Below are 19185 nucleotides of genomic sequence, written 5' to 3'. Positions count from 1 at the left end.
TGACCGTTTCCATGTGCGTCCTCACCTGCCGGTCCGTCGTCTCCATTACCTCTATCACCTCGTCCAACCTCGTTGTCAGTCCCTCACGTACCATCTGACATTCCCTCTTTGTCGCTATCAAGTCGTTTTTTATGTCGTTTTGTGTCGCTTTTAAACCTCCTAATACCGCAGTGTTCCTTTGAACCTGCTCCACTAACTCCGTTTGTCCCACCGTCAGCTGCTCCACCTCCTGCGTCAGGTCCTCTATGCCCCCTTGTAACTTTACAGTCCCCTTTCTCACCTCCTTCTCCATGTGCTCCTTACAGTGCCTCACCTCCTCGCGCACTCCTCCGACCGCCTCACTCACTCCTCCTCTGATCTCCTCTCCCATCACTTGCATCTCCTGCCCAGATGCCACCCTCATCTGCTCCATTTCCTCCCTGTGAGCATCCAGTTTGGTTTCTACCCCCATTCTGACCCCCTCTATCTGCTGCCCCATTTGGTTAACTTCCCTTTCCGCTTGGTCCCTCATGTCCCTCAATTTGCCTTCCATGGTGTTTTCTAACCCCTCTAACCCTTTTTGCATCCCTTCCATTTGATTCTCTTGAGCGGCCATTCTGTTTTCTACCCCCGTTAACCCCTCCTGTATTTCCCCTAATCTATCGTCTAATTTCCCAAATTTCATGTCTAATCCCTTAAAATTATTGTCTAATCCCTCACTGGTACCCCTCGCTTCGTCCCTCATTACCCCCATTTCGTTTCCCATTACCCCCATTTGGTTTCCCATTACCCCTAATTGGCCCTCCAATCGCTCACTCTGAGCATCCATTCGGTTCCCCATTACCCCCATCATTCTGCTTTCCATTTCTTCGCTATTCTGGGCCATAAGGGCCTTCATTTGTATGAAAAACAAGTTCAAATCCACCGGGGGCGCTGCCACGGTCGCTGGCGCGGTGATCAGCGAGGCGCCATTTTGCGCGCCCGCTTCTTCGTGCGTGACGGCGCTATTTTGCGAACCTGCCGCCCTCACTGCTTCGCTCTCCTCCTGTCCCTCATTTTGGTCCTGGATCGACCCTACCTCTCTCTCCTCTACCGGACCCCAGCTGTCTTGATCCGCCATAGCGCGACTTTCAAAATTCGGTTTTTATTTTATTTTCGTAAAACAAATTCAAATTTCGGCCGTTATAATTTCGCGCGGGAAACGCGCTCCGAATCGATTCTAACTGTTACAAATTTGGGCCTAATAAATTTAGTCCCGGGTTCGAATTCCACTCCTCGACACCAATTGTTACAGACGTGGCTTGGATGTTATTCACCGAGCGGTTTTGGGATGACCACGTCTGCACAAGATTATACTCGATATTATACCCGAACGTTGACTAGTCGCGCGATGCTAGGTCAATGAAGGAACAGACACACGGCTGGGATTAAAATGACGACACCAGGGATACGGTTCTCAAGACCTCCGGAGGAGATTATATTCGTGCGGAAGGTCAGATTACAGGGACGAGAGGTACAGCACAGAAAGGTGGGCACTTAGACACAACCTTATATTAACCCCAACAGACGACAAGCAAACGGGACAAGGCTGACTCACACGGGGATTGATAGCAGGAAAGCGGGTATCGATGGCTCCAGGTGCACCTGGGCTCAGGGCAGAATCGACCCGGTTCGGTCCGGTCCAAAGATGCGGGGAGGTATCGTCGCGCTGGGGGTGGCGGTGGCTTCCTCTGCTCTCCGTCGTTCAGGCGCATCTGACGTCACGTCCGCTACGTGGCCGCGTATATCCGGCGGGGAGTGACACGCCCTCAGCTCGTCAGCTCCGCCTCGTGGAATCGGCACGTTGCTTCTCATTGGGTGCGTGCGGGGGGGGTTACCGGCTCCGCCCCTGACGAGGAGCTGACAAGGAGCCCCTTCGTGGTAACCCCGTGGAGCGCATGGTCTGGAGCGCATCGTCTGGAGCGCATTGTCGATGGCGGCGAACCGAGCCGGTGGGAGGACGCACACTCCCCCCCGCGCAGCGCCCCTCTGTTGTTGTAGACGGGGAAGAAGATGGGAGGAGGTACGGGAAAGGTCCTAAACTCACTACTGGTGCCATATAATCACATTCTGGTGCAACGAAGAGTCATAATTAATGGAAACGAGTCCTTAACTGACATAGACTAAGAATAACTAGCAAGATGTCCGAAAGTTGTCTACGTGTGATGCGGTGGACCTGGGCACGACATTTAATGGGGGAAAAAGGGGAAGGTCGGCTCTACTGATTGTTGTTTACAGACAATGGGACTAGGGAATGGGGGATTGGGGATAGTTGGGGAGTATTGGGGAAAATAGGGGAATATTTACAAGCGGATATGGAGGCCAAATTCCATATTCGCAACAATATATTGTTACGGAAACGGGGACGGCGCTCCCCCTTAGCGGGGGGGGGGGGTTAATCCCCCTTCTATTTGCACTGGCCGTCTCAGATCCTGAAGCTACAACGTCCTTCCCGGACCGATGGTAGGTAGGGTTTGTTAGGCCTAGGGGTTCGCTACGTACCTAATTACTACCGCCAGCCGGGAACGAGGGAATAACTTCTGCTCGAACCACGGTTTTAGATAGACTAGTTGCCGAGCGGTTTTAGCAACCCGAAGTTCGAGCCGTTTAGCAAAGACTAACCCGATCCTGAGCGTTGGCCAAATCGTGCCACAGGTGTTCAATGATGGAAAAGACAAGGACGATCGGACGAGGAAGAAGAAGAAGACAGAGGTAGGAAGAACACAGATTTATTAATTATTTACACAACCACAATCAAAGAGAAGAAATAAAAGCAATATATGGAAAAATGGAAGGATCAGAAGGACACAGAGCAATTCCTAGCTGATCTACACAGGCTTAACTTATACCCAGGGACAAGACAAACAAAACAAACTCACGTACACAAAAGGATGGAATGGCAGGGATGATATGGAATGGCAGAGGAGGGTCCGGCAGATGGTAGGCGTCGAGGTCCGGCTCCAAGCTCGCGCTTCGGTCCACGCTTTTGGGGTCGAGGTGAAACCCGGCACACAGCTCCGCTCCGGGCTGGCAGCGAGGAGCGGGCAGCTCCACGTATTCGGTTTCACACTGGCAGCTTTCTCACTCATCCTCCGCCTCCTGCGTCTCCGACGCTCCCTTAATACTCCACAGAATCTGCCTCTGGTCCAGCGCACCTCCCTCAAAAACCTCTCAGCTTCTCCTCAACTCCTCCTCAACAGGATGGAGGTGGGGGCTCCGCACGGCGGGTTATATAACCACGCCCATGGAACTTTCACGAACCTCCTCGATCGTTCTCTCTCCGCCCTCTCAGGCCAAACCCCTCATGCTTGGTTGGTTGATCGGGGGCTGTGACAAGAACATGTGACGTGAGTAAGTACCATATAAAACAGTGTGTGTGTGTGTGTGTGTGTGTGTGTGTGTGTGTGTGTGTGTGTGTGTGTGTGTGTGTGTGTGTGTCTCTCCCCCTTCACAAGGCTAGGTTTTAAAGGCTTTGAGTTGTGCTTTAGGAGGGATTTGAGTGGGGGTGGAGGGTTATGAGTGTGTGTGGGGGGGGGGGGGATTTGAGTGCGGGGGGGGGGGGGGATTTGAGTGGGGGGGGGGGGGATTTGAGTGGGGGGGGGAGGGATTTGAGTGGGGGAGGGGAGGGATTTGATTGTGGGGGGAGGGATTTGAGTGTGGGGGGAGGGATTTGAGTGGGGGGGGGGGAGGGATTTGAGTGGGAGGGGAGGGATTTGAGTGGAGGGGGGAGGGATTTGAGTGGGGAGGGAGGGATTTGAGTGGGGTGGGGGGTTTAAGGGGCAGTCTTTGAACATGACTGTGTGTCCACCAGTTAAAAGACATGAAAGACTCTGAGGACCCAAAGGACCCCGAAGACCCAATGGACCCCAAACCTTTTTGACGGGCTTTATACTCGTAAGAAATAAACCGCCACAACAACTATAAAACTAAAATTCCCCCAAGCCCCAAGCTATAAAATTCCCCCAAGCTATAAAACTAAAATTCCGAGGCTGGGTGTTGTGCTCATTTTGTGAAACATTAATTAATTAGAAGGTGTTCGTCAGTTGATAAGTACGTATTCAGGTATTTATTCACATCATTATGACTTGGCAGGATAGCCTAGACTACAGGTGTGCACACTCACCTCTAAGCAATCTCGCCCCGGGTTTGAATCCCGAATTAGCTACAAACTGCCCTCCTGGTGTCTCGCAGGCATCATCGCGTGTGCCGTCCCTCGGATGGACGTTAAACTTGGCCTCCCTTGTACCAGGATCAGTTGTTGGATGTTAAACTTAAAGATCCCAGGGAGTCCTTGACGAAGAGTTGGCGAGCTATTACCGGCACATTGATGCCTGAAGAAAATTACAAAGCAATACGAGTAGTCGGGGTCGTGATGTAATTAATTAATTCATTATACTTTTTATTAAATAAATTATTTTTTTATTGGTGATATTTGAATTAAATAATGACGTACATGTAATAATAAAATAATTTGAGCCGTCTGTAATCAATCCCCTATCGCTGTGTACGCATGAATACCGCATGTCGGTAAGCCATGGTTTGCAGGTAACAGAATATGAGGAGAAAGCAAGATACACTGCAGATAACTATAAAGTACACACGACAGTCAGAAATCCCATAGGCATACATAGTCCGAGGATGCACAGCGTCGCGGCCATAATGGTGATGGAGAGGAGGGAAACGACGACGACGACGGGTAGAACATCGTGGCTTCTTGGTCCGACACGTGGGCGGGCGGGCTTGTTATACAACGCCCAGCATGAAAAACACCCACGCTTCTTAAGGATGTCTCCCGGAGCCTGGGCCGCTCCGTCGGGAAGATTTAACCCTTGCGTAAAAAATTTAAATGAACTGGAATTTTACCTCAGGGAACAAACAGGTCTAAATGCCTGAACCTGAACGGTTGATGTTTTGTCATAAATTTCCTCAATTTGTAAGATAAATATTATTAATATTAGTGACCTGATGACCTATGATTGATGTGCTGTATAAAAAAAAAAAAAGGACGGGTTTCATTTTGGCGCCATTTTTCAGACAATCTGACTGGAACTGCTCCAAGCGCGCTGGATAGACGTCGTGTACGTGTGTGACGCGAGACGCTGCACGTACAGGTGGTAGTCGGTACTCGGTACATAGACACAAAGCAACACGGTCCGGTCTATGGTCATCTGGTGTGGCAACGTCGACGATCGAAGTGGTGCTGCAGACGGGAGCGCCATTGAAACGGGTCCGTTACCTCACGCCATGATGTCGATGGTCGTCGTGGATTCATCCTTTGATTTGTGACCTTCGAGCATCTTGTGCAGGAGTTGCTTTCCTGTTCGCCGTGCGAAACGAAGCCGCCAGGTGGACCCACGCCATGGGCCATCGGGCTTTTTTTCGTCCGTCCTCCTTAAGGCGGAGCTAAGGGAGAGAGAGAGAGGGTATGGATCACGTTCAACATCCGTCCCTCTTTAAATCGCATCGCATCGCATTGCGCGTTCGCTCCTGAGTATCACGTACTGGTACCACCCGCTACCACCACCTCCTCGCCCTCGGTCCCTCCTCCGTCGCCACCACCGCCAGCCATGTCGAAGGAGTCTCCGAGACGCATGGATTTCGCCGCTTACAAGGTGGGACCGGAGCGCTCTCCATCGCGACGCGAATGATTGTGAATGAATGGGCAGAGGTCACCGATGTTGACGGCGACGGCGACGTTCGGCATTGATATTCGAGCGGTGACGTTGACACGTTGTTGATAAGGAACGATGCGAAAAACGATGGATCCCCGCGAAGCTCGACTCTTCCTTTGAGACGGGCAACGTGATCGACTCTTCAATGAAGTGCGGCGACGAGAAGCTTTAATGATGTCATTTCGGAGGTGAAGACGGAAGAATTGATCGTGAGGGTGGGCAGGACGAGGAAGAAGAAGAAGAACAACAACAACAAACGAAGCCACGAATTATTTATTTTATAAATCGCTCTTTTGGATTAATATTTTTCCTGCTTTTCCTGCTCTTCATTTCCATGTGGAATCTCGTCGGATGTCCTTCCATTGGGATCATTTTTCATGCTGAAATGCTTCCATTGAGCGACCCGGCGAGCGCGTCCCTCCAATTGTTTTTTTTCCAGAAATCTTCCCCTGTTTGTGCTTTCCTCTATTTTCAGCAGAATATTCCGTGCAGGGTTCACCGGTTCGGATTTTGGTTCGTTCCTCTGATTTGAAATCTTGCACCTGAGCCACGGTGGCACCAGCTGGACCAGGAAATTGCAAGTGTCTGTGCAAGCCAGGGGTCATGATGCTGGGATCCTGGGTTTGAATCCAACATCTTAGTCCAATATATATATATATATATATATATATATATATATATATATATATATATATATATATATATATATATATATATATATATATATATATATATATATATATATGTTTGTGTCGTTGCAAAATCAAATACCAATGGGCTGCACACTTCTGGGTAAAGAATGGTTCTTGCCTTAATGGGCTGTGCTTTTTTTTATGAGTAATTTATGTTTACAACCAGCACTGGTGCGTCATGTTTTAGGGTTGCCTTTCAGGATATTATATAATGGGCTAAAAGCCAATCCGTGCTTGGTAAACACCCTTCTTAGCTTTGCTCCACCTGATTGGCTTGACTTTCCTGCCAAGTATCCCAAAGTGATCGCTTTGCTCAACCACCATATATATATATATATATTATCGTGGCCAAAAATATTGGCACCCTTGCACTTTTTTCAAATAACTCACAATTTTCAATAAAAATAAGTTGAAATTGACAAAAGCATTTGGTCTCCACAATTCTTTATTTCACTGTTAATATTACAGAACCTTTGTTTTTGATTCAGAACTTAATATATCCTTTTAAATCAGAAAATAAAAAGAAATGGCATTGACAAAATTATTGACACCCTGGACTTAATATTTGGTAGCACAGATTTTGGACAAATAACTGCAGTCAAGTGCTTCCTATAGCCATGAATGAGCTTCCTCCACCTCTCCACTGGCAGTTTGGCCACTCTTCTTGTGCAAACTGCTCCAGTTCTCCCAGATTTGAAGGGAGCCTTCTCCTGGTGTCTGGTTGTCCCAGAGCCTGGTGTTGGCTTAGCGGTTAGGGTGCCAGCTTGGGATCGTAGGATCCTGGGTTCGAATCCTGATTGATCGCTGAATTAACGCCAGGGGGGTTGACTCAGCCTGTCATCCGTCTGAGGTCGGCAAATTGAGTACCAGCTTGCTGGGATGAATGATCCCGGTGTGTACCCTGGTTTAGAATAGGTACACCGTATCCCTGCGCATTGTAAGGGGCGACTAAGGGTTGGCGTCAGGAAGGGCATCCGGCCATAAAAACATTGCGTCAAACAGGGAACCATGATTGTCATGGGGCCTGCAAGGCTAACCCCCGCCCTAGCGGGGGAAATGGCCTTAAAACGATCATTCATTCATTCATTCTTCTCCCAACTGCTGTTTTCAGATCTCCCCACAGGTGTTCAATGGGATTTAGATCTGGATTCATTGTTGGCCACTTCAGAACAGTCCAGCGTTTTCAGAACAGTCTCTTTCCATCAATGCTTCCGGGGCACTCACTGCCAACCATAGGAGCACCAACGGCCTGAACACGAGATGGTCCTCCTCCAATGGGGGTGGGGGGGGACAAATCCATGTCCTCTATTATGAACAATAAAGGGGGCGTAGTGAAGCAATTAGATTAATGAACAGGATTATAAATAATTATATTGATATATGTGGGAAAAACGTACGGTTTTCCAGAGGATCTGGGTTCGATTCCTGTTCTGGGCATGTACTTTTCCCACATTTGCCTTCCCAGCGATGTTTGTTTGTGCTCTAGCCTCTTAAATGCTTAACGTCAAGCAAGGAAGCAGCACGCAGCATTTTAAAATGCATTTGGTATGACTGCGATGGGGTTTGAACCACCGCACGACCCCCCAGACTCAGAGCGGTCGCTCAAACTATTGTGGCATGAATGTGATATATCTAGTTAAATTGATCCTCAGACTCCACCAAAGAGAGCTCTTCCTCGTTTAAAACTGGTGCGTTATTGGTATTTTTTGGATTGTCAGCCTCATTATTCATCTCAAAATGATAGTCTATCATCAATTGAACTGTCATCACGATTGTACGAAATAATAATGCAGAAACCAGTCGTTTTGGAATTTTATCATGCATGGTTGTCTCTTTAGGCCTGCGAAGGCAGAGCTGTGCACCATGAAATCTCCGTATCTATCCTAGAAATGCTTCACTGATTGGGATTTGTTCATGAATATGGTCCTCTGGTTGCATCACTCGCGAGGTACAGCAATATTGCTGATACAATGAACCTCTAGATTTGGGCAGGAACGAGGAAATCTGCTTGGTGTAACAATGCACAATGGCTTCTTCCTTTCAGGATCATGTTCAGTTTTAGGAGCAGGCGACCCAGGCAACCATCTGGGACACCGGGCTTGTGTTGCTCCTGCCACAAAGCGAAAACAAGGAGATTTGATGCGGGAGGAGGCCATTCGGTCCATCATGTCTGCGCTACACCAGCACCAGATTAAATAAATCTCTTAAACGAATGTTTTGATCTCATGAGGGGGATTGGGAGAGGAGTGGAGATGAGAAAAGATGACCCGAATAACACCGAGCACACACTAAGATCACAATCAGCACAGGTATCAACCATCCTTACTCAAGCTACCTGCCAGTCCTGCCAATATCCCAGTATAGGTACCTATCTGATTCCAAATTTAAACCTTTCTACTGTTTCTACTGCCACTACCTTTCCAGACAGACCATTCCATGCATTAACTACTTTCTGGGTGAAAGACCCCTACCTTACTACCGTCTTAACTCCCATCTTCGTTACTCTCGGTAAGAGTGGGCTATATGGGGGTCAAAAATACTTTTATTGTTATTCTTCTTAGGTGACAGTTTTTTTGTATTCCATTTGACCTATCTCAACATGAAATGACAAAATTTTCGGCCTGGGGTCCAAGAAAAAAGTATCCATTCCATTCTGTTGGAATTCTGTTGAACAAAACCTGAAATAAAAATAGACAATATAACTTATGTCTTAATAAAAATATGATTACTCAACATCGAAAACATCAAAAATATGTCTTAACTCAAAACATACAGCAAAAATATGTCTTAACTCAACATCTGAAGGTTTGACACTACTTCTAATTGCATAAATAGATTGCCTGACCCCATAAACATAGGGTTAGACACCACAACCAAGTAAAAAGACCCATAAATGACAAAGTTATGGCTAAAAATGTGATTTTTTCAGGGAAAACGGCGGCCATTTTGTATTTTTGCCCTGCACACTGTTTTCTTGGACTTTAGGCCGAAAATTTTGTCATTTCATGTTGAGATAGGTCAAATGGAATACAAAAAAACTGTCACCTAAGCAAAACAAAAAATGACCCATTTATAGCCCACTCTTACTCTCAGGCAAAGCATGGCCCCTGGCTCGATCACTGTCCATTTTGCTTAAAAACTCTTCTGCACTTATTTTCTCTCCACCTTTCATTATTTTAAACATCTCTATCATACCCACTCACAATTGCCTTCTTTCTAATGTTGAAAGTCCTGTCTCCTTCATCCTGGAAACACTCCATTCTCCCCAAAAATGGTTCCCACTGTTTCCAAAATGTAAAACCGTACCCCCTTCACCATTCCTCCAGCCATAGGTTGACATCTATAGCTCTGCTCATAAATGATATTCCATTTCCTAATCTTGGCAGAATACCAAAAATAACTCGAATGGCACCCGGTAGAGCGCATACCTCCACCAGACTGAACAGTTTATGTTGTGTATCCCACTGGTAGGTCGGATCTTGATTCAGACCTCCACCACCATCCAATCGGCTTGTTCTTGTCGCCTCACCAACTCGTCCACCTAGTTTTGTCATGTCATCCACAACTTTTTGAAATATCATGCAATATATCTATCGTCTTTGGCCCACTCACTCAATAGCGAAGAATCACTTGTAATTTAAAAAAAATTTCAGTATCTGGATCTGTATTCGGATCTTCACCAATATTGAATGGGATCGTCCTTGTCACACACCCAACTTGTCCACCAAGTTTCATCCGAATCCGTCGATAACTTTTTGAAATATCATGCTATATATCGGTTTAGCTCCATTACTCAGTGGTAAGGAATCACTGAAAGAAATTCTCTGATCTGGATCCGGATACCAATCTTCACCAAAATTGAATAAACTCTTTCTTGTCACATACCCAACCTGTCCACCAAGTTTCGTCCAAATCCGTCAATAACTTTTTGAGATATCTTGTTTCCAAACAAACAGACAAACTGGACAGGCGGACGGGGTGAAAACATAACCTCCATCCCCCTTTGGCGGTGGAGGCAATTATCTCACATCCCTTTGCTTTCAGTTGCTTTCCCAATATCCTGAATCTATTTTTCAAATCCTCCCAGGAAACTTTCCCGACATTATTTGCTCCTTGGTGTTTGACAACCAACGTCTTCCTACCATGACCCGATGCGGTCATTTAACCTTCCTTCGATGTTCCTAACTCCTGCTCCATAAAAACTGCGCAGAACTCTTTGTCTACGATCCTTCCTGTAGAATGAAGCATCTCCAGTACATATTCAATAGTTTAATCACCAACAAAAACTGTCTCTATGGCCTCATTCCCACCTATCTCTATTGTTGCACCATCACCATCTTCTGCACTCACTGCACACTCACTACTGCCTGCCCTTGCTAATCCCTCACCACTGCCTGCCCTTGCTAATCCCTCACCACTGCCTGCCCTTGCTAATCCCTCACCACTGCCTGCCCTTGCGAATCCCTCACCACTGCCTGCTCTTGCTAATCACTCACCACTGCCTGCCCTTGCTAATCCCTCACCACTGCCTGCCTTTGCTAATCCCTCACCACTGCCTGCCCTTGCTAATCCCTCACCACTGCCTGCCCTTGCAAATCCATCACCACTGCCTGCCCTTGCTAATCCCTCAACACTGCCTGCCCTTGCTAATCCCTCACCACTGCCTGCCCTTGCTAATCCCTCACCACTGCCTGCCCTTGCTAATCCATCACCACTGCCTGCCCTTGCTAATCCCTCACCACTGCCTGCCCTTGCTAATCCCTCACCACTGCCTGCCCTTGTTTCTCTCTCACCACTGCCTGCCCTTGTTCCTCTCTCACCACTGCCTGCCCTTGCTCCTCTCTCACTACTGCCTGCACTCACTACCCCTCACCACTGCCTGCCCTTGCAACTGCCCGCCCTCCACACAGCCTGCCATTGCCACCCCTTCACCACTGCCCATGCTCCACACTGCCTGTCCTTGCTACTCTCACCACTGCCTGCCCTTTCTACTCTCTCACCACTGCCTGTCCTTGCTACCCCCTCACCACTGCCTGCCCTTCCCACCCCTCACCACAGCCCGTGCTCCACACTGCCTGCCCTCACTACCCTCTCCCCTAAGGTATTCAAAAGTTGAACAAAAAGAAAGGGGGCGCTAAAGGCACCCCTTGTCTGGGGCGTCATTTGATCTAGGGCTGACCATGGTCATGTTGGGACAATATTGTGCTCAATCAATGAAGGGAATCGGCAATTCAGCCTCGCCTGCACAATCACCCACCCCTGCAAAAACATGATCATGGGATATTTAATGCTTAGTTGGTTGCAGATGAGATGGCAGGCTTAATGTGCACGTGCTCCACACTTGCTCCATCAGCACTGCACCGGACTACATGCCAAATCGGCTCAGATGTGATCAAGCTGTGGCTAATATATCCTGTCTCCAAAATAACTGATAAAATGGGACAAAATAGAAGAATGATTGTAGTTATGAGATTGACCATCATCAAAAAGGTGGCACCACTTATCCATGGCTGTTACCACCACGACCAGATGATGTTCTTTTAGGACCCAGTTCAGAAAAAGCTCTTTGGCTTTTGGGCTTGCTTCAAAAGCGTAGACGTCGAGGGACACATCTTAGGCGGGACCCTCAGGCAGAGACCTCAAATTAAATCGATAAAAATAGCACAGCAGTCATAATACCATAAGAGATCCACGCTGTGCTGTCACCCTGATGGCCGCTGTGCGTGCTCGTTTCCACATTCAAATCCGGTACACGATCAGGAGCTTGATGCGCGACCGCATCTTCAAAGTGCGAATGATAATTGCATTCCTTCTGAAACCGGGTGTGTTTCATTTGAGTCAGGTCATACTGCAATTATTTTTTTATTCACCTGAAAACAATAGCCACGTCGCAAATCCTTCGTGCACAGGCAGGCGTGTCGAGTCGCTCTCAGAACAAAGTAAGAGTAAAAGAATGTCCTCACCAGCTAATAAGCGGAGCAAAGAAATACAACTTGATGGACAGGTTCGGTGTGTAACATGGACGAATTGCTTCGATTTTGCTGAACATCTTGGTATGTAGTCGGATACAATAATTTTTTAATTACCTCCGCCTCCGAAGGTGGATGGATGGCGGTTATGTTTTCACCTCTGTCTGTCTGTTTGTTTGTTTGTCTGTGAACAGAATATCTCAAAAGGTTGTGGACGGATTTGGACAAACATTGGTGGAGAGGGTGTGTATGTGACAAGGACAAAATCATTAGAATTTGGTGAAGATTCGGATCTGGATCTGAGAATGTCTTAAGTGATTCGTCACCATTGAGAGATGGGGCAAAAAACGATAAATATCAAGATGTCTCATAAAGTTGTGGACAGATTCAGACGAAACTCCAACACTTTGTGGATGCGTTAGGGAAGCGACAAGAACAAGCCGATTAACTTTTCGTTGAGGTTCGAATCCAGATCCGGACTATCAGTGGATAGAAAACGTTAACTGTTCAGCCTGTTGGAGGTATGCTCTCTACCGAGCGCCTTTCTAGTTTTATAAGTGATTTTTCACGATTGAGTGATAGGGCCAAAAACGATATATATATATACTAGACGACCCATGACCCGTTGGGTCAATGTTACTATATATAATTAAGGGGTTACCATGGTTACAGTGGGGGACAAAGGTCAACCTATGGCGAAGATATATAATTTTCTCACACTTTCTAATAGAGAGGCAAAATGCCATATAAAACTAAATTTACTGGTTCTAATTGCTTTTATTTATCAATCCTCACATAGAAGAGCAGTTTTTAGTAATGAGCAGTGAGGAGAAGACCCCTCAGCCAATGATGCCACCCCACAGCCAATGATGTGACCCCTCAGCCAATGATGCTACCCCTCAGCCAATGATGTGACCCCTCAGCCAATGATGCTACACCTCAGCCAATGATGCCACACCTCAGCCAATGATGCTACACCTCAGCCAATGATGCTACCCCTCAGCCAATGATGTGACCCCTCAGCCAATGATGTTACCCCTCAGCCAATTATGCCACCCCTCAGCCAATGATGCCACCCCTCAGCCAATGATGTGACCCCTCAGCCAATGATGCTACCCCTCAGCCAATGATGCTACACCTCAGCCAATGATGTCGCCCCTCAGCCAATGATGTCGCCCCTCAGCCAATGATGTCGCCCCTCAGCCAATGATGTCACCCCTCAGCCAATGATGTCGCCCCTCAGCCAATGATGCCGCCCCTCAGCCAATGATGTCGCCCCTCAGCCAATGATGTCGCCCCTCAGCCAATGATGTCGCCCCTCAGCCAATGATGCCGCCCCTCAGCCAATGATGCCGCCCCTCAGCCAATGATGTCGCCCCTCAGCCAATGATGTCGCCCCTCAGCCAATGATGTCGCCCCTCAGCCAATGATGTCGCCCCTCAGCCAATGATGTCGCCCCTCAGCCAATGATGTTGCCCCTCAGCCAATGATGCCGCCCCGCATCCAATGATGCCGCCCCGCATCCAATGATGCCGCCCCTCAACCAATGATGCCGCCCCTCAGCCAATGATGCCGCCCCTCAGCCAATGATGCCGCCCCTCAGCCAATGATGCCGCCCCTCAGCCAATGATGCCGCCCCTCAGCCAATGATGCCGCCCCTCAGCCAATGATGTCGCCCCTCAGCCAATGATGTCGCCCCTCAGCCAATGATGTCGCCCCTCAGCCAATGATGTCGCCCCTCAGCCAATGATGCCGCCCCGCATCCAATGATGCCGCCCCGCATCCAATGATGCCGCCCCTCAGCCAATGATGCCGCCCCTCAGCCAATGATGCCGCCCCTCAGCCAATGATGCCGCCCCTCAGCCAATGATGCCGCCCCTCAGCCAATGATGTCGCCCCTCAGCCAATGATGCCGCCCCTCAGCCAATGATGCCGCCCCTCAGCCAATGATGTCGCCCCTCAGCCAATGATGTCGCCCCTCAGCCAATGATGTCGCCCCTCAGCCAATGATGTCGCCCCTCAGCCAATGATGTCGCCCCTCAGCCAATGATGTCGCCCTCAGCCAATGATGTCGCCCCTCAGCCAATGATGTCGCCCCTCAGCCAATGATGTCGCCCCTCAGCCAATGATGTCGCCCCTCAGCCAATGATGTCGCCCCTCAGCCAATGATGCCGCCCCTCAGCCAATGATGCCGCCCCTCAGCCAATGATGCCGCCCCTCAGCCAATGATGTCGCCCCTCAGCCAATGATGCCGCCCCTCAGCCAATGATGCCGCCCCTCAGCCAATGATGTTGCCCCTCAGCCAATGATGCCGCCCCTCAGCTAATGATGTCGCCCCTCAGCCAATGATGTCACCCCTCAGCCAATGATGCTACACCTCAGCCAATGATGCTACCCCTCAGCCAATGATGCTACCCCTCAGCCAATGATGCTACCCCTCAGCCAATGATGCTACCCCTCAGCCAATGATGCCACCCCTCAGCCAATGATGCTACCCCTCAGCCAATGATGTGACCCCTCAGCCAATGATGCTACACCTCAGCCAATGATGCTACCCCTCAGCCAATGATGCTACACCTCAGCCAATGATGCTACCCCTCAGCCAATGATGCTACCCCTCAGTCAATGATGCTACCCCTCAGCCAATGATGCTACCCCTCAGCCAATGATGCTACACCTCAGCCAATGATGCTACCCCTCAGCCAATGATGCTACCCCTCAGCCAATGATGCTACTCCTCAGCCAATGATGCTACCCCTCAGCCAATGATGCTACCCCTCAGCCAATGATGCTACCCCTCAGCCAATGATGCTACCCCTCAGCCAATGATGCTACACCTCAGCCAATGATGCTACCCCTCAGCCAATGATGATGATGATGCTACCCCTAGACGACCCATGACCCATTGGGTCAATGTCAGTTTGAATAGATATGAGAATAGAACTAAAGCGAACGCTGGACATCATCAGGGAGATTATTTGGGCCAGCAAGCCAGAAGGCTCACCTCTCCAGCGTTCTAAATCACTTACCTGTGACACGTGATTTCGACCCTTATCTCCGATCACGTTGACGGAAATCACCACAGCATATCGTCAAGATCCCTCCAAAAGGCTCGTCTTTGTCACATACATCACGCAACGTGCGATCCACAGCCTCGAAACTCTCTCTCCTGATCATAGGACACTCATCCCACACGATGAGTTTTGTACTTCGAAAGAGGTCTGCGATAGTGGAATTTTTATCGATGTTGCATACGCCATCTTCCCTCGGTGTCAGAGGGATTTGGAACCTTGAGTGCGCTGTTCTTCCACCAGGCTTGAGGGTAGCAGCTATGCCAGATGAGGCCACCGCAGGGGGCAACTTCTCCACTCGCTCTCACTTTAGAGAGAATCAGGTTAATAAGAAACGTCTTCCCTGTGCCTCCAGGCGCGTCAATGAAAATCATTGATGACTGATTCGTGCGGATGTTGCTATTCGCGTCCATAGACGTGAGGTGTGATTCGTTGTCTGCGTCCGTAGCGCCGTCGGAGGGTTGATACGACATTCTTCCTGCAAATAGTATTGTGTTTGTGCTATCGTTTTGCCGATCATCAAATGACAAATAAATTACATTGTGAAAATTAAAGATTTCAAATAAACCTATTTAAAGTGTATGCGCATATAAATAATAAAAAAAATCGAAGAAATATCTCTCGGTAATTTCCTGAAACATAATTTACTTCCGGGTAATAATGTTGAATGAAATGACGAAGATATATACTGTATGCCTGTTATTTTAGGCGGTGTATTTTCGTATATCAATGTGGCGCGATTTTTTAAATATATCTCTGCAATTTCCCGTGTGTGCGTGAATGTTCTCAATTATTTATTTTACCGAGTCTAAAACCATCGATAAAAATGAAATCAGATGGCGACTTAGATTGAAGATAAAGGCGGGAAACAGACTCAATGGCCTTGAAGATACAAGCCTTTCAGAATTCATTTCGTTCTATAAACGGAAACTTTCATCGGATTTTCTTCCCGTTTTTTTTCAACCGAGTCTAAAACTATGTTAGCGACTGTGAAAAATGAAATGATATATCGAATTTGATTTGAAATAAAACTGAGAGAGAGAGCAAGACACCACGGGCCTACAAAACAGGCCTCAAAGCTATGCGAGTTAATAAAATGGTGGATATTACTACTCTCTCAAAGGGGTAAGCCACGCCCCCGGACCGATCGAATGTTACATACAAACACGCAAGATTTCAATTTTATAATGATATAGATAGATATATATATATATCTATATATATATATATATATATATATATATATATATATATATATATAAAAACGTTGTGCATGGATTATGACAAAACTGGTTGGATGAGTTGGGTAGGTGACAAGAACAAGCCAATCAGATTTTGGTTAAGTTTGTAAACTATTCAGCCTGTTGGAGGTATGCTCTCTACCGATCGCCTTTCGAGTTTTATAAGTGATTTTTCACCATTGAGTGATAGGGTCAAAAACGATATATATACAATACATATACGATATATATACGAGTATATATATATATATATATATATATATATATATATATATATATATATATATATATATATATATATATATATACACACTACATGACCAAAAGTATGCGAACATCGAACATCTCATTCCAAAATCATGGGCATTAATATGGAGGTGGTCCCCCCCTTTGCTGCTATAACAGCTGCCACTCTTCTGGGAAGGCTTTCCACTAGATGTTAGAACATTGTTGTGAGGATTTGCTTCCATTCAGCCACAAGAGAATTACTGAGGTCGTGCATTGATGTTGGGAGATTAGGCCTGGCTCACAGTCGGAGTTCCAATTCACCCAAAGGTGTTCGATGTGGTTGAGGTCAGGGCTCTGTGCAGGCCAGTCAAGTTCTTCCACACCAATCTCGACAAACCATTTCTGTATGGGCCTCACTTTGTGCATGGGGCATTGTCATGCTGAAACAGGAAAGGGCCTTCCCCAAACTGTTGCCACAAAGTTCGAAGCACCAATCGTCTAGAATGTCATTGTATGCTGTTGTGTTAAGATTTACCTTCACTGGAACTAAGGAGCCTAGCCCAAAACATGAAAAACAGCCCCAGACCATTATTCCTCCTCCACCAAACATTACAGTTGGCACTATGCATTTGGGCAGGTAGCGTTCTCCTGGCATCCATCAAACCCAGTTTCGTCCGTCGGACTGCTAGATGGTGAAACGTGATTCATCACTCCAAAGAACGCGTTTCTACTGCTCCAGAGTCCAATGGCGGTGAGCTTTACACCATTGCAGCCGACGTTTGGCATTGCGCATGGTGATATTAGGCTTGTGTGCGGCTGCTCGGCCATGGAAAACCATTTAATAAAGCTCCCGACGAACAGTTGTGCTGACGTTGCTTCCAAAGGCAGTTTGGAACTCGGTAGTTAGTGTTGCAACCGAGGACAGACGATTTTTATGCGCTTCAGCACTTGGCGGTTCTGTTCTGTGAGCTTGTGTGGCCTACCACTTCGTGACTGATCTGTTGTTTGCTCCAAAACGTTTCCACTTCACAATAACAGCACTTACAGTTGACCGGGGCGGCTCTAGCAGGGCAGAAATTTGACGAACTGACTTGTTGGAAAGGTGGCATCCTATGACTGTGCCACATTGAAAGTCATTGAGCTCTTCTGTACGGCCCATTCTACTGCCAATGTTTGTCTATGGCGATTGCATGGCTGTGAGCTTGATTATATATACCTTTCAGCAATGGGGGTGGCTGAAACAGCCAAATTCACCAATTGGAAGGGGTGTCCACATACTTTTGGTCATGTAGTGAATATATAGGGTGAGCCAGAAATATGGTTATTTTTAAAACTCCTGTAAAGGTAATAAAAAGTTGTATTTCAAATCAAATTCTCACAAGAAAGTGAAGTACATAACATGCCATTTATTTGTGGAAAATAACATCTCAGAGATGCGCACCATTTCGTCTGACACATTCCTCCAATCTTGGATGCCAATTATTCATGACGTTCTGCAACATGGCCAAGAATTCCCTCACAAAAATTATTGCGGGCAATCTCATCATCTTGGCTTAATTCCTGGACAGTTTGAATTTTATAGGGATAAAAGTTTAAATCCTTATGCAATATGTGGCGTAGTGACGTGTGAGAAATTATTAAGGCTGATGCATGCTTTCGGCTGGAGCGATGCGGACTTCTTAAAACTGACTCCCTTACATGCTCAATGTTTTGTGCTGTTCTTCCTGATTTGGGTGCTCCCGGCTGTTTCTCTTTTAAAGTTGAACCGGTCCTCTAAAAACTTCTGAACCCATAACTTGATAGCACGAACAGACGGCACATTTCCATGACATTGAACATTTAAATGGAGTTTGAATTGACGTTGTGCAGCAGTTGCACTATCATTATTCTTGTAAAAAGCTTTGATAGCGAAAGCGCGTTCTTCACCCAACCAGTTCCACATGGTCACTCAAGTGTCCTGCCTGCAAAAAATAAAACTAAATCAGTAAAAAATAAAAATAATAAAAATGCATGTTATGTACTTCAATATCATGAATGAATTTATTTTGAAATACAATTATTTTTTTTTCCTTCACACGAATTTCAAAAATGACCATATTTCTGGCTCACCCTGTATATATACATACATATACATATATAGCATGATATATCAAAACGTTGTGGACGGATTATGACAAACCTGATTGGTTGAGTTGGGTAGGTGACAAGAACAAGCCAATTCGATTTTAGTTAAGGTCCAGATGCAGATGCAGCCTATCGGTGGGAGACAAAATGTGAACTATTCAGCCTGTTGG

At 47.0% G+C, this 19185-nt stretch overlaps 1 protein-coding gene across 4 annotated transcripts in view; it reads left to right on the top strand.

Moving 5' to 3' along the window:
• Positions 1 to 5157: 5157 nt before the first annotated feature.
• The window catches only part of LOC137415939 (traf2 and NCK-interacting protein kinase-like), a 353089-nt gene continuing 339061 nt past the window's right edge, over positions 5158 to 19185 (top strand). For 2 of the 4 annotated variants that reach the window (XM_078767554.1, XM_078767553.1), the window contains exon 1: positions 5158 to 5630. In XM_078767554.1, the coding sequence (XP_078623680.1) occupies positions 5586 to 5630 (45 nt within the window). In that variant the 5' untranslated portion in view covers positions 5158 to 5585. The remainder of the gene's footprint in view (positions 5631 to 19185) is intronic. The other 2 variants (XR_013621224.1, XM_078767552.1) reach the window with 2 other exon arrangements.

This window comes from Myxine glutinosa, chromosome 13 (genome assembly GCF_964187855.1).
Source record: "Myxine glutinosa chromosome 13, kmMyxGlut1.1, whole genome shotgun sequence".
Taxonomy (NCBI): Eukaryota; Metazoa; Chordata; class Myxini; order Myxiniformes; family Myxinidae; genus Myxine; species Myxine glutinosa.
Note: the sequence above shows the minus strand (reverse complement) of the source record. Positions and strands in the feature narration are given on the sequence as shown.